General features: G+C 40.1%; 1 protein-coding gene across 1 annotated transcript in view; it reads left to right on the forward strand.

Annotated features, from left to right (window-relative positions):
• ank1b (ankyrin 1, erythrocytic b) overlaps window positions 1-16,521 on the forward strand; it is a 109,308-nt gene that overhangs the window by 84,992 nt on the left and 7,795 nt on the right. Inside the window, exons 34-40 of the mRNA XM_030065578.1 lie at window positions 286-414; window positions 3,198-3,317; window positions 5,473-5,557; window positions 6,795-6,869; window positions 6,954-7,085; window positions 8,141-8,299; window positions 9,822-9,893. Coding sequence (XP_029921438.1) covers window positions 286-414; window positions 3,198-3,317; window positions 5,473-5,557; window positions 6,795-6,869; window positions 6,954-7,085; window positions 8,141-8,299; window positions 9,822-9,893 — 772 coding nt within the window. The remainder of the gene's footprint in view (window positions 1-285; window positions 415-3,197; window positions 3,318-5,472; window positions 5,558-6,794; window positions 6,870-6,953; window positions 7,086-8,140; window positions 8,300-9,821; window positions 9,894-16,521) is intronic.

Here is a 16,521-nt window from a genome sequence, read left to right on the forward strand (position 1 = left end):
ACTTTTGGCACAATTTGTCCACTGTGGATTTTCTCACACATGTCCTCTGTAATTCACCCTCCACAACAGCAGGCGGCGCTATGAGTCAATTTAAAGGTTGGGCAGAGAACAGCCAATGCCACTTAAAAGTGTCACAGGACATTTGTAAAACATGTTTTGTTCATTTGTTAGGTTTTGACAGCGATTTGACCCCGTACTCGGCGCTGTGGCTGTTTGGTATCTGTGATGTCCACGTCACTGAAGGCGACCTTTAACGCCTCCTGCTGCCTCCCTGCCTTTTTCCAGGTGATGGAGGGCATGCCGCTGCACCTGGAGTGCTCCGGGAACCTGGTGCCAGTCAGGAAGGCCACCCAGCAGCCCCGCAGCTTCAGCTTCCAGGCCTTCAGAGACAACCGACTCCCTGTCTCTGTCAAGGTCTGTCTCCTTGTCTGTCCCGTTCTGTGACGTGTCTTTGTGACTGCTTACTCGTCTGTGTGTTTCTATCCTCCGCTACTACAGCCCCGTGAAACTGTGATTCATGTTGTGGTTTCCCTTTGTCCGCCCGTCAGATTTGGTCTGTGTCAAGGATCTGCTTGTTGTTGCTTTATTTATTTATTCATTTATTTTTAATTTCCCCAAGCACCTGATGATCACCCAGACAGTCTGTTCATATGTTGATGTTTGTGTGTCAGTTCAGTCGTCACATCTGTCAGTCAGCCGCTCAGTTTGTCTCTCCGGATGATAACGTGTTCCCCGGACTGCGACACGTGGCGGTGTTTCCTGTGCACGCATTCGACGCCGCCGCACCGTCACACTGAGACATTTAGCACCGCAGGGAAAATGTGAAATTGAAATGTAACTGCGTAATTTCCGTCTAAAATGGAGGGTAATCCTAATGTTAACAATTAATGCTTGAAACCTTGAAGCCTCACTGATTGTTAAACCTGCCTGTGCCTGTAAGTAGCTCTCCCAGGCATAAGTGTGTGTGTGTGTGTGTGTGTGTCTGTTGTCAGTCCATGCATCCCTTTGGTTGTGATATTTCATGATCACTCATTTCATTTATTATTATCATCATTATTATTATTACTGTCATTATAAATTTCTAAAAGAAATTCCATTGTATATTGAGGATTTAGTCTATTTTAAAGGAGAACTATGCAGATTTGCACCGGTTCGATTGAAGTGAGGAAGCTCTCGCCTTGTCTACACTGAACACGTAACGTATGCGGATTGTTCATCTGTGCTGCAGATATCTTTTTTAATTTTTTTTTTTTTTTTTAATTACACCAAGTGGACATAAAGTACAGACAGTAGACATACAGTACAAAACACAACAGACAGCACAATTACATTTACTATGACAGTTACAATGGTATGTATATAGGTAGGGTGTGTGTGTGTGTGTGTGTGTGTGTGTGTGGGTGAAGTAACAGAAGGTATGGTGTTATTATATCCGATATGGTATAGATAATATAATAACGATAACTAAACAAATAAAGTAAAGATAAAATAAAATAAAAATAAAATAATAATAATAATAATAATAATAATAATAATAATAATAATAATAAAATTAAATTATTTTTGACATTTCTGCTTTATTTGATAGCTGCAGTAGAGAGAGACAGGACAGATAGGAGAGGGAGAGGGGATGAACACTTGTTTTGGGATCATGCAGGAGTGTGTCTTCAGTTTTTGGGGCCCAGCACAGCAACATCAGACTTTTTCAACAGGTTTGTGTGACTTATTCGCATCTGCACATTACATTAGGTTATGCAAGGGATAGTTACTTAAGTGACCGCCAGCTGGTACGGGCAAAAAAAAAAAAAAAAATGCAGACAGGGCGATCAAAACAAATGCTGGCAGGGTGAGTCATTTTCTGTGTCCCAGTAGTTTAATATAACAAATAGCAGCTTTATGACCTTTGTCTGTGTGAAAATGGCCGTGCACACCTTGCGTAAAAAGTATAAATAGAACACTGGTCTATTTTTTATTTCACGTTTGTAGAGCGTATCTCTGCAGTGTGTACGCCCCACTTACGTGCTTGCCCTCATGCCTGGTGGAAACAGTCTCATTGATTATAGTGGAAGTGTAGAAATACGTCACCCAAATACATTACGTGTTCATTTTAGCCAAGGCTTCGGACTCTCCTCACAACAAAAGGTGGAATAAGCCATTAATCTTTCAGTGAGTCGGTCTGACTATGAGACCTTTGTTAGCTGAATCACCAAACTGCATGATTATTCTGCCTTTTTTCCTCAGTCGAATTTTAAGGGTCCTCACCATCACGGTTTTACAGTTTTACATAATCACATGTACTAATTAGGGCCTGTATTTTATAAGAACCTCCTCAATATTTACAGATTCCCTTTTCTTCGCTCCTTATTTGTTTTTCATTACCTGAGTCTGACAAAACCCTCTTCTCTCATGTTGTTTCCATCTCGTATGCTTGTATGTCCTTTTTTTTTAATGTTTACCTCATACTCCTCTTTTAACTGTTCATTTCATTTGTCTTTACTCATCCACTGGTCTGTGTGTCTGTATGCGTGACGTGCACCGCTCAGTCTCAGCCACATGAACAGCCTTGTCAAGTGTTTCTCCATTAAAGGTGTAGCCAAACCACGATAAACCTACCTATCTGCCTATCTGTCAGCTTTCTCGGGTAACTGTTTGCATGTCCTATGACTCTCTCACTTTCTTTGCCTGCCTTCCTATCTTGCGGCCTTGCCTGTCTGTATGTGTCTGTCTCACTGTCTCTCTTTCTCTCTCTCACGGTCACTCTGTAACTGTCTGGTCTCACAGACGTCCAGGTAAAATGTGCAGGTAAATCTCTCTCTCTCTCTCGCCTGCCTGTGGACTGCTTCCATCCCTGTTTTCCCCCCTGCTCCTCGTCCCATGTTACTGCTCCGCACACTCGTGGCACTGCAGAGCGATCTAATACCCACTTTGCTCTGTTCTTCTTCCTCCTCTTCTCCCCTCACTCTTCTTTTATCCATCCTCTCTGTCTTTCACTTCCTCACTTCCATACACTCTCTATTTTTTCATTTCCTCTCATTCTTTTCCTTTTTTATCTCTTTTGCTCAATCTTTTCTCCTCCATATTTGGCCTCTCTCTACCTGTCTCTCTCCTCTTTTACCTCCATTACCTCCCTCCTCTGTTTTTTCCACTGCCCCCCCCCTCTTCTATCTGTCTCCGGCTGTCTGCTTTTTCTACATCAGGTCAGAGATAGCAACAAGGATGCCACTGGGTTTTTGTCATTCCTGCGCAAGTCGACCAAGTACGAAGACACACAGCATGTTCTGTGTAACCTTAACATCACTATGCCACCCTGTGTCAAGGTAAAATACCTGCAAACACACTCTGGACCAGCTGGCCAACACACATGCAAATGCACACTCACAAAATAGTATTACAACTTTGCTACATAGTTTGCCATATCGCTGGGTTTTTCATTACAGCCCAAGTATTTAGACCATCCCGAACTGAAAGTCAGTTTAGAAATTAGTACTTTTTTTGTGATTCACATCTAAGAAAAGACATTTTGAGATACCCTAGCTGATATTTCAAGCAATGCACACACCTCACACCCTCTCAGGTCAGACTTGGATGACTTCCAATCCACAGTGGCGCAGACGATTAGAATCGAATCAAGGTCTTGTCCCAGGTTTTTCTGTAATTGCTAGTTGATGAATTGTTTACTCTCGCCAGTAAGATGGCATTTCTCTCCAAGATCTCTCCGGGGTCGGGGAAGCTGGGAGTTTATTCATTGGATCATTTGATAAATGAACAAAGACTGAACTGCAAAAGGCTAAAAACAGACAAATGTAAAAGAGAAGTCCAAAAGAGTGTAAAAAATAGCTCGTGCATTTGTTGTAAAAGGACAACAAGCTCATCTGTTTGGAATGAAATGCAAGTCCGAGTGTCTCTGTGTCCTGGTGCTATTCTGAGTTAGTTTACTAGAAAAAAAGAAAAGGTAATGACTTTACAAAAAAAAAGCACTCTATCAAGCCTACAAGAAAGTGCTACAGTTAAATGTCATTATAGCAGTGTCTCTTAAGCAAAGGCGTAAATGGGTAAATGTATCACCTTTATCAGTACTAACATTAATTACTCATTTCTCTCTATTTGCTTGAACATGTAGGGAGATGAGAACTTGTGCATACACAAGATTCGAAGGACCTGAGCTGTGTTAGAAGGCTTAATGACCCATTTTGCACAGATATTTTGACAGGGAAAACACAGCTTTGAACTGACTCAGTGTCATTGACTCAATGACTCATTAACTAAGGGGGGCGCGGGGGGTGGAGGGGGCACTGCGGGATCTGGCCCAAAGAGTGTGTGCTCGGTGAAAATTTGGCTGCAGGTCAACTCTATTTGATGACCTGCAGTAGACAATGAATTACCCAGGTGTGAATTTGTGTGCGTGTGTTTGTCTGTGTGTGTTAGCCTTGAGACGGACTGGCAATCCTCCCAGGGTGTTTTCCTTGCCTCCTGCCCAGTGCAGTCTCCAGACACCCACACACCTGAGTGGGAATAAGTGGGTTGAAAAACTGGATCGGTATAATCAGTGCACGTGATTTAATTTGTTACTGGTTATTGTGGCCTTTGTTTAGCCATTGCTTTTGAGACACTGCTTTACATTTTTGCACAAAAGCACAAAACAGAAGCTTTTAGATTTCTCATGGAAACTGAATCAGGTCAACTGGACTTAGTTATATGTCTGTGTCCCTCTATATGTCCAGTTGTATGTCTAGCTTTTGGAGAGCTTAGTTTGAAGTTTTAGTATGTCCATTTTTTGAAATGGGGAATGTTTGCTGTAGGTGGAGAAAATGTGCACAAGAATAGTTCATTTTAAATTCAAGTGGTTTGCAGTACAGTGGTCCCTCGTTTACCGCGGGAGTTACGTTCTAAAAATAACCCGCAATAGGCGAAATCAGCTTTATTTTTTGCAATTATTATAGATGTTTTAAGGCTGTAAAACTCCTCACTACACACTTTATACACTTTTCTCAGACAGGCATTAACATTTTCTCACTTTTCTCTCTTGTTTAAACTCTCAAAGTTCAAACCTTCGTAGAAAATAAGTCCAGTATTATAGAATGAACGCATTCTGTACTGTACAGGAGACACGGCACGGAGGAGATTGATTGTCAATGGTATACAGTCCTTTAGCCAATCAGGACTTAGCCAATCAGGACTTAGCCAATCAGGACGCAGAACACGATGCGCTGTAAAAAAAAAAAAAAAAAAACATGCAAAATTGCACTAAAAAAAATCCGCTGAAGTGATTTTCACTTCAACACCTCAAACTTGTTTCAGCTTCAAACTTCACTTTCAAAATAATTCAGGTAGTCATGGCATTTTTGATGTCACGTTCAATGATCATACACAAGTTTCAGTCCACTGTTAAATGATTTGGAATAGGTTTTTTTTTTTGAAAAGTCTTACCTTTGTAACATTTATTCTAATCACTGTTGTGTGTGATTGTCTTAGGTTGTTGGGAGTGAAGAGCGCAGGCGAACTCTAACCCCTCTCGCCCTTAGAGAGCGCTACAGTGCGCTGAACGAGCCGGGAGTGGGTGAGTCCCTCAATGCCTGACCTGCAGCCCTCTCCCTGTATAGATTTCTATACTGTGGAGACCGGCCCTGAATGTTGCACTGCCCCCTGTACCCACAACCCCCTGCTTCCCACTCTGCCCTCTCTACTTCTCCCTATCCGTCTCGCACACACGCATGGCACAAAGACTGAGCCTTGGATGCAACGCACTGCTCTTATTATATGCCCCAGAGTTCCTTGCAGTGCGATCAGAGGAAACTATATTGAATGTGCGCAAAACGTTGAGCAGCAGCACCCGATGTGGCCCCAAAATGGCTCCCTGGCACATGGCAAAATTAGCCTTTTATTTTATGATTGTCCTGGTAGCCATGGGGAATGACTTTTGTGACTGGTTCTTTTGCATGGCGCTGGTTTCTCCACTGCGATTTCCACCGGCATGGCAGCAGATACCGTTAGCATTCTTCCATAGCTTACCACTGGGAATGGGCAGGACCTCGCAGTGGAGCTTAGACAGAGGAGCCCTCATATTGGCCCGTGGTAAACGAACGGAGACCAGAAGGGCCCTGTGATTGGTTTAAAGGTTGACGATGGTGGGTGGGCGAGGAGGCAAGGCCTTTTCTGTCTATCAAGTACACAGCGCTGCTACATTGCACCTCAGTCCCTCTGTAATGGTTACTGAATGCCACTGAATCTATGGGACCGGCACCTGAATGACACTCTGCCCTATCTACCCCAAATTAACCCGCCCATATGGTCCGCTAACCTCGGGGATCGTATAGACAAAAACACCACACTTTATGGGTATTGCTTATTCCTTCTAACAGAGCAATGCTTTTGTCAAGGTAAGTATTGCTATTGACTGTTTAACAGCAAGTCAAGTCAAATTTATGATTCACTTTTTACAAATAAATTTTGCAGTAAAATGAAAAACAAAAAAATAGCAGCTATTTGTTGTTAGTGAATTGGTTTGATTAACACAGTTTACACTATAATACCAAAGAAAATGAGTTCACTTATTGCTGAAATCCTACAAACACATCCAAATTATAGTTTTTTTCTGTACAATATCCATTAGAGTCTTACTTTTGTGCACCTGATTTATTATTATATCAGACAGAACTGAGTGATGGCTGTGGTCAGTGTGTTGTGAGGATGTTACGATGTGTGCTAGTGCTACAAATATTTAATCAGAAATATTTAGTCAGTGTATGTTGAGTGTGTCCCATCCTGTTTCTAAACTGGGTTTTGTTTCTATTCAGCCACAGTGAATGCCATGGAGAGGACTGAGCTCAAGATCAACATCATATCTGAGCAGCTGGGTTTGAGCTGGGCAGGTTAGTTCCTTTAAAAATCTATCTGTCTGTCTTTCTTTCTATCTATGCATGTTTCTTTAACTTTTTGTCTGCCTTCCCTGTCAGAGTTGGCGCGGGAGCTTCAGTTTGGTGTGGACGACATCAACAGGATCCGTGTGGAGAATCCTAACTCCCTGCTTGACCAGAGCTCTGCCCTGCTCAACCTGTGGGCCAGCAGAGAGGGTAAAAGGGCCAAGAGTAAGTTCAACAGGAAACTTTTGCCTATTTTAAAAAATTACAAACTGGAGGTGCCCGGGTGGCTCACCATGTACCATGTAATACCAAAGCAGCCTGTGTTTGAATCCAGACCCAGACCCTGTGCTGTATGTCACCCCCTGTCTCTCCGCCCCGTCTTTCCCTTCTCTCTCCACTGTGACCGTCTAATAAAAAGTAGAAATGCCCAAAAATGATCTTAAAAAAATTTAAAATGTACAAATGGTCACAGTAAAATCCTGAGGTGCTTTTTGCACTGTGCAGAGTTTCACCATCACACCACAGCAGTACATATGATGGACAAACACCTGACTATTAAAAAGGGAAAAAAAGAAAACATGATTATGCAGTTTGATGGAAATGATGGTGAGTGTTTTCCCATTAAGGAGCCCAGATAACTGGACAGATTTCTAATAACTAGCAAGGAAACCTTGGCAATGGTTATTTAAAAGAATACACCAAGGTTTTTACATAATAAGAGCAGAAACCACAATCATCTGTGTGTCAGTGTCAGCTTGTTTGGTCTCATCACCTACAATATGTACATAGCCCTAGTTTATGGGTCATTTTTTTTTTTTTTTTTTTTTTTTTTTTTTTAGGGTGGTTTCACTTTTAATATGCATCATAAATCATATACTAAGTCTGGCAGCATTAAATAGATTACATTTTACAAATACTAGAGTTTTGTATGTTACGGGGCGGCTTTTATTCTGCTATGTATCTTCTCATAGGACATGGATTATATTTTGTTTTTTTGATGTTGCAGTCTATAGGACACTGTGTACAATTAAATTAATAACTGTTCAGCAGAGGAATTTAATTTGCAAATATTTCCAAAAATAAACTGTTGCTACATCTGCTCCATAGAAGCGATGATAGTTCCTCTGTGTCATTTGTGAATAGGCTCTCACTTACGCTGCCTCTCTCTTTCTCTCTTGTTTGTTCTCACTCTCTCGATTTTCCTCGTCTCCTTTTTATTGCTTTTGCCTTGGTCTCTCTCTGTCTCTCTGTCCGTCTCCCTGAACGTGTCTCTCTCTCAGTGGAAAGTCTGTACGGGGCTTTGAAGAACATCGACCGTGCAGACATTGTGAGTTCGCTGGAGGGCCAGGCTCCACAGCCAGCGCCTGGCTCCTCGGAGGAGGGCGCCTGCCGACTGGGTGACCGGGACTCCACCCTGCTGTCCCCTAGCGTCATCAATGGTAAGACACACACACAAACACAAACACACACACACATGCCTGAGACATTTAACATGCCTGCTTATGATACTAGAGAATCAAAGCAAAAGACAAAAATACTTGCAACACCTGCTTCTGAAGTTGATAAGAAACAAAAAGAGAAAACACCACATGGAATATAATGAAGTGCCCCACCACATTTAGACAGCAAAAGATGCCATTTTTAACATGTGATTTAATTTTGTATTCAATCTGAAAAGTATTCAAACTGAATCTTTTTATAAAGCACGTGAAACAATCTGTCAGTGAGGTTAGGTAAATCCCCTTCTTCCCAATTTAAGTAATCCTTTACAGCTACATTTTCTTGACTGCAGTGACGTTCTCTGAAATAAATGGAGGGATCTGCTTATTTTAATATGTTGTGATTTTATTTAATTTAACTAAAGCCCCTTAACTAATCCCAGTGACAGATATGTACCCATATTTTGCCAAAAAATATACTTTAAGGTTGAATACAAGATCAAATTACCTGATAAAATGAACACTCAGTTCACCCATTATGATCACAGGGGAGCTTGATACTCAGCTTATTGTATGATACTTTATCCCATGAGGATCTGTAACCTCCAGAGGTGGAAAGTCTCTGATTAACCCAAATTTGACTTGATCAAAATATTCCAGACATAATTTACAATAAATATTGATATGTAGTACAGCGGAAATGGGAATTTTAACGGGCAGTATATAGTTTTAGTAGAGTATTCTATGGAATTAAAGCAAGGAAAATGTGCACTTCTTTACTTTAGAGCAATACTATACAATACAATACTTTTTTATTTTATTAATTGAAGTTTTGAGCAATAAGGAGAATCTGTAAAAATTCACTTTGCAGAATTGCAGATCATTATTTGACCAAACTGACAAAGACTAAAACTAAAGACATTCTCTATCTATTTTTATTTTATTTTAGTTAGATTAAGTACACAATAGTGTTTCGGTTTGTTTGTTTTTTTTTGTTTTCCTCCCCACTAAGGTCTATTTTTTATTCTTATTTCAGTTACTATAAATGTTTTTTTCACACTTAGTTTTAGTGTTTAGTTTAGTTTTAGTTATCTCTAATAACCATGCACCAGAACAGGGTTGTAATCAGGGCTGCACTGGATTTTTTGGAGGAGAGAGAATGATGGGAAATACATTCAAAGCAATGAGTTTGCACCCTGACCAACACCACATTGACTGTGCCGAGCATGTATAGCATTGCTTTAAATGAAAAGAATAAAGACAGTGTGCATAATTTGAATACTCAGCAATGATTCAAATTACAAACACAAGCATTTGCAAGAAAAAAGAAAAAAAAAAAAACTACAAAAGTACTCCAGTAACTTCTGCACTGTTTGGAAATGAGTCAAAATGTGATCGTAAAATTTCACCGATCAAAACGTTGACTGGAGTCGTGGAGTTCAGTTACTTTCCACCTCTGAATATCTCCCTGCCTCCCCAGTGTATGGGTAACAATTTTACCTTGTCTCTGTTGCTCCACAAGAGGTCACGGACACAAGGCCACCGCGCCTAGTGCACAAGCCACGCGTTATTAGACCCCCGTTTTTCAGAAGGGGTAAGTTGAAGGGAACTCGGGCTGCATGGTGGTTTGCTGCTCATGTACATGATGATGATGGTGGTGATGTTGAGGATGATGATGATGATGATGATGATGCTGATGATGATGTCCATGAATCTGAAATGATCTTTTCAAAGTAACGTTGCGGTCTGAGGGATGGTGTGATTCTCCCACCATAAACCCAGCCGCTGTGGCCAGCATGCGTTACTGTGACACCGCCTCCGTGCATTTCCCCCGGTGGGGCACGAGTCATTTCCTTCAGCCACACTTTCTCTCACACTTCATGCTCCGAAGCCCTAAACATGATGGTTCCCGCACAATATGAGATTCTCACGTCATGTGACGAGCGAGGACGACTCCCTCTCGCTGGCAGGATTTTGAGAATTAGCCGACACTTTTAATTAACGTGCTAATGGGAGAAGATGTAATGTGTGTAGAATGTAGAATATAAACGGATGTATGTGCGTCTGTGTGTGTGTGTGTGTGTGTGTGTGTGTGTGTGTGTGTGTGAGCGTGTGGGTGTACATGTTTGTGCATGTGTGTGTACGTCTGGGATGGATACACTAGTCAAAAGTGGCGCTAGTACGCGGATAGTGTGCTCTGGGCCTTCATACCTTGTTTCTATACCTCTCTCTCTTTTTCTTTCTCTCTCTCTCTCTTTCTTTCTCCGTGAAAAAGACAGAATTTCAACATTTCGACTTTGCAGAGCCGAGAGGCATTGCGACAAACTGCAACGTTCCTCCGCGCGTTGAAATTTTGTCTTTTTGCCGGGGAGGATCTCGCTCGAGTCTTCCTTTCAGTCTTTTTTTCTCCGAACCTCTAACATGTCATATCTGCTGCCCAGTCGCCCTACTCTCCCTCCTCTTCCTCCTCTTGCTCTTCCTCCTCACAGCTCTACCTGTCCGACCTCTGACCTCATATGACCTCATGTTGACCTCTGGGCCTCCTCTCTCCTGTCATCTTATTTTCCCGTGCTCCTCCCTCGTTCAGTCGAGCGGGGAAAACCTCTCCTCCTCTCTCAATCCAGCTCTGTGTGTGTGTACTACAGTTTGTGCACGTGCATGCTGCATGCTTTGCTGTACAGTACCTGTTTGTTCGTTTGTTTGTGTGTGTGTGTGTGTGTGTGTGTGTGTTACGGGAGATTGGGTTAGTGTCTGTGTGTGTGTGAGTGCACACATTTCAGATCTGGGCTAAATACTTGAATATGTTTCAGGCCTTAAAGACAAAAAAAAGAACATTACTTGTAAGCACTAAGATGCTGGTGAATTGTTTTTCTAATTCTGCACTTTTTGACACACTATTACCTCTACCTTTAATTTGTCCCATTAGAAATCCTACATTTATTTTGCAGCTATCATTGTTTATGCACAGGATTGACTTGTGCTATTGTGAACATAAATTAAAGTGGTAAAATGTGCAGTAGGAAGTATATTATTGGCATAATAATACTATATGTAACATTATGCATCCAATATTTTATAATATGTGTCCACATTAACATAATTCCATAATTAAAAGTAGAATCTGCTTAGTAAATGAGATACTTGGGAACATCTTCAGATACTTTTTCGTCCAGGTCTGGTGAGAGTGTGTGTCGATGTAGTTCGGTGTGGACGATCAGTGTGAGTGACGGGTTATTTGAACGAAATAAAGATCATCTATTGCGTTTTGCTGTTTTTGATTACATCGTTATGTGCATGGCATGCTTTCTATGTACGAGGTTTCCTTACTCTCTAAAATGTTTCTCTGTTTAATTGATGTTTTTTCAGTCTTGTTTTCAATGCTATATTATTAACAAATGGGTTTTTTTTCTGTAAAATCAATGGTGTGTTTTTTGATGCTAAGCTGTAACACATGGTCAACTGTGTCGCACATAATGTTCTGGGTACAGTGTAGCTGTGGGGTGACGTCTCACCGTCCTGGGCAACGTCATTGTAAAATAGGGTTACTGTTTGATAAATATGTCATTATAGGGAAAACAAAAAAAAAAAAAAAAATCATTTTCAACACATCCAGGTACAGGCTGCACAACTGCAATCTCTGTAACTTTTCAACACAACAGATGCTTGTCTCATTATGTGTTGCTATTAACATATGTTGTGTTTAAAAGCAGGTAGAAAATGTGTTGAAGATGACTCAGCAGCACACTTGCCAACTCATGTTTTGGTGGTTTTTATGGCCCCCGGTGTCATTTGAATTAATAATTTTCTCCCTTATTTTGATACAATTTCAAAATCAGCTTATTCTCTAAACCTGCCAAAGAAGTAAAATTTAAATTTGAATTAAAATTTTTTATACATTTAGCTGTTGCTCCTGTTCCATGTCTAGATTTGTGATATTATGTGGAGGTGGAAGCCAAATGAACCTTCATAAATTTTAAGCCAATATGTATAAAATGTTTTGTTCAAATTACTTTGTGAAATGTTAACAGGGAAATAGGTAATTTTATGAACTGATCTTTATGAAGCAAGGACAGAATGATATTTTACAAGAAATTAAAACATGCAGATGCAGGTTTCTTACTGCATTTTCATTATTTTATAAAATCCTGCCACCCCCCATTCTCCCAGCTTTAGGATGCCCAAGTTCGGCAAGTATGCTCAACATTAAATAAATAAATAAATAATTCACTTAATTGGCTTAAAGTAATTGTCTAAGTTAAAGTTAAATTCACATAAAGATAATCTCCACCGTATTTAAAACTGTATTTTGCCCATGTCTGATGACTGACTCACTGTTACCTTGTCTGAACGTTATCTGCCAGCAGCAATATTGGTGTGAAGTGTGTCCATGTAGTGTGTGTGAGTGTGTGCGCGCGCGCTTGTGTGTGTGTGTGTGTATATATATATATGTGTGTGTGAGAGAGAGTATTTAAGTACATTCAAATTGTGGCCTCACCTATGAAGAGTGTGTGTCCTCATCTGTATTTCAATCTGGTTGCTGTATTTGTGTGTTTGTATGTGTACACGTTTGTGTGTGCGTGTGTGTGTGTTTGTGTGTGTGTACGTGTACATAGTGGGCAAGCGGTGTACTGTGTTGTGTTTTCTTGTGCCATGACAATCTGTGTGGAGTTTGTTTGTGCCTCACTGCGTCGTGTGCCTTCTACACCTGTGCGTGCGTCGATGTTTTAAATAGCAGGAGTGAAGGGAAAGGCTAACCCAGACTCATGTAATTCATTCTAACTCATTTCTAATTCTGACTCATTCTTCCCTGCTCACCTCATTCTGAAATCCACCTCTCATCATCCTGGCCCTATACCATCCCAGACACACACACACATGCTTACTCACACTGCTGTCCATTGGCATAAACACTCGGTGCGCCTGATTCCACCGCTGCCACGCCACTGAAGGGACATCACCGGTCGTAACCCCCCCCGACAGGTTTGGCTTTGTAGGTCCCTGCTGCACCTTCCAGCGGGTCAGAGGCTGTGATCATGTACTCCTGTCGTCAGTCGCTCATAATCACTCAAACTTTCATCAGCAATCCCACTTGTAGTCCAGTAATTTTAGGCCAAAATTGGGGTCAACCTAGGACAAATTGCAAGAGAAGCAAACTCAACTGATTTTGTTTCCTCAGTTTGTCCTGAGTGAGGGAAAAAAAGTCCCAAGGAATCCCATTGGTGGAAAGTTTTGAAACTCACCTATATATGACCACATATTACCAAAAAACACTGTTTTTAACACACAGGGAAAGGAGTTCAAAATTTTACTTTCAGATATCACTATAAAAATTCACAAGTTGATTACACACACAAAGACAAGAAAAAAAGTCAATTACAAGCTCTTTGAATTATTCTGTTTACACATGCATATCACACATTATCTGATTTGATATGCGCTAATTGGAATATAAGGAATAAATGCCAGAACAGATATTTAAACAGTGAATTAAAAGGTTACTATATATATAGTAACCTTTTAAATCAGTTGAGTTTGCTTCTCTTGCAATTTGGCCTAGGTTTTTTCATAAAATGACTGGACTATTGGTTACGGTTAGGGAAAACATCTTTGTTAAGGTTTGGAAAAGGTTTGACATGATGATTAAGTTTAGGAAAAAATATTGGTTAGGTTAGGAAAAGGTAATGGCTAAGGTTAGGAAATTTAAAGCAACATTCACTAATATTAGCTCAGTTCTTGCGTCAGTCTTGACTCAATCCCAGGTCCCTGAAGTGAGCTTCTTGGTTTAGGTTAGGAAAGGGTTTGGCGTGACAGTTAAGTTTAGGGGAAGATATTGGTTAGGTTAGGAAAAGGTAACTGCTAAAGTTAGGAAATGTTCACTCGCATTAGCTCGGTTCTTGCTTGAGTCAGAGCTCATTCCCGGGTCTCTGGAATGAAGGTCCATGGGATTCACTTATCCACCACCATAACCACCTCCTTCTGTGACCGACTGGTTTTTGGTTGAGGTGGTGGACGATTCAATCACACAGACTTTCACTCCAAAGCCCTGGGACTGAGCCATGTTCATTTATCTGGCTAATGTTACTTTAATTTTCCTAACCTTAGTCATTACCCTTTCCTAAGTTTAGCCATTACCTTTTCCTAAACTTAACCATCACCCTTCCCTAACCTTAACCAAGTAGCTAACAAAAGCTAAGCCAATGAAAGTGGTTAAAGTTAGCCTGACTAACAATAGGATTAGATAAGAACAGTTTTTGATCCACTAGAAGGTGCAGCAGGGCCCTACTAACCCAGACCTGTGGGGGGGGGGTTACGACTGATGTCCATTCAGTGCTGTGGGACCGGTCCAATCAGGCGAAGACGCAACGACTTCAGTCAACCTCATAAAACCTGTGCTGCCCAGCTTCCAGTGAAGAAGTATTTCACCCATTAATACAAAATATTTTCTGTTCACATTCGTTGATATGGATTCCAGCAGAGGATGCTGAAGATGTAAATGTTTAGCTTTCAGATTCACCTGTTATATAAAGTATGTACATTAACCTTACCATAATCTGAATTGATGTAAGCTGTCATTGCTTGTAAATTTACAAATGATAAACATAGCTGAACAACATATAACCCTGGAGAAATTTAAACCTAAAATTGTACTCCCTTATTGTCAAGTCAAGCAAAATGTACTAATTCTGATCCCTCCACTTAGAGCTGTGCCTCTCATGTCTTACTGGTTAGTAAATAATTTTGATTGATGCAGCGGGTCATTTCAGCTCGCTGTTATTTTTGTCAAGAATTTCAATAAATTATGTACAGCTGTCATGTTCACTCTTAAGATAATTGTAATGTTTAATAGAAATCTTTTCTTACTTTCTCCTATGTTTTATTTTATAGCTGAGTGCTACTTTCAATGCAGCAAACATGCACAGTAGTATTGGTATCTAACTGTTGTATAGAAGCCGTGATAGCCAGTGTTCTTTACATTCAGTTGTAAATTTTAATGTAGTTACTTAATTGATGCTGACAGAACTTAGCTACTATTTGTTATAAATAATCGTTGATGTGCAATCCCCCTCAGCTTCATCACAGCATTATTGCTTGCTTGAGTGCCAGGCCAAGAGATACTGAATATCTCAGCTTTTGCTAAAAATTTTTGCTTTGCAAAGTGAAATATTAAACATTGGTAAAATTCCTGATATCATGCACCTTTTATGGAAAGTTTGAATAAAATATAGATCACCTTAGCCTTAGATTATACTTTTTTTATGAAAATGTGCCATCTTAACCATGTTTTGTGTTGATAATTTGAAAAATAATGTGCACTTCATTTCTGCAAAAACAAAATGCAGTCATCATCAAGATGGACAAATGTCTTACTCTCAAAAACATACAAGAAAAAAAATTACAGTCAGGTTTTCTCTCTGTGCTGTCTCCATTTTCATTGTGGTTGTTGTAATAAAATGTTGGCATCATACACAAAGTCAAACTCCACCTGTGCAGGTTTAAAGGCCTAACGGTGAGATCGCACCTTCATTTTGGTTTTGGGTGAAGTACTCCTTTAACTGCTGCCCGATCTCATTCATCGGAACTCATTGAATCAGCAAATAAAGAATAACGCTGCACTGAAAACGTTGCTTAATGATGCAATCTAACACACTTCTTAAAAACCCCGATCCAAAACTGATGACGTGTCACAAACGGACAGAAGATATTTCAGAAAGGAAGTCAGTGTGAGAGTGTGAATGTTTTCAGTCCACTGAGCCAAAATATAAGACATTATTTTATGTATATATTTTTAAAACTAATTATTATTATCTTCATCATATTTAAACAATTAAAACAATTTAACTATACATTATGTTCAAATAAAAAAAATAAAAAAAATACAGTGACACAATAAGTTATCCAATTAAATTATGAATCTAATTTATTTGCACATTTAAAATGAAACAGCGGCAGGACAATGAAATACTTTACAGTCAGCAGCTGAATGTAAGAACCTATCAAGATCATGTAAACAAAAATCAGATGTTAGAATCCAAACTACACAAGCATCATGAAAAGTCAAAACCATGAAGACCAGAGTCTGGTCCTGAATATCAACATGAATATGGTGTGAATATGAATGTGAACCATCAACACAAATATGCCACATTTTATATGCCAAAAATTAAAATGACTGAGTTATCCTTAATTTCCTAATACATAGCCATATATAATATACAATGATA

This window comes from Myripristis murdjan, chromosome 12 (assembly GCF_902150065.1).
Source record: "Myripristis murdjan chromosome 12, fMyrMur1.1, whole genome shotgun sequence".
In the NCBI taxonomy this organism is placed as follows: domain Eukaryota; kingdom Metazoa; phylum Chordata; class Actinopteri; order Holocentriformes; family Holocentridae; genus Myripristis; species Myripristis murdjan.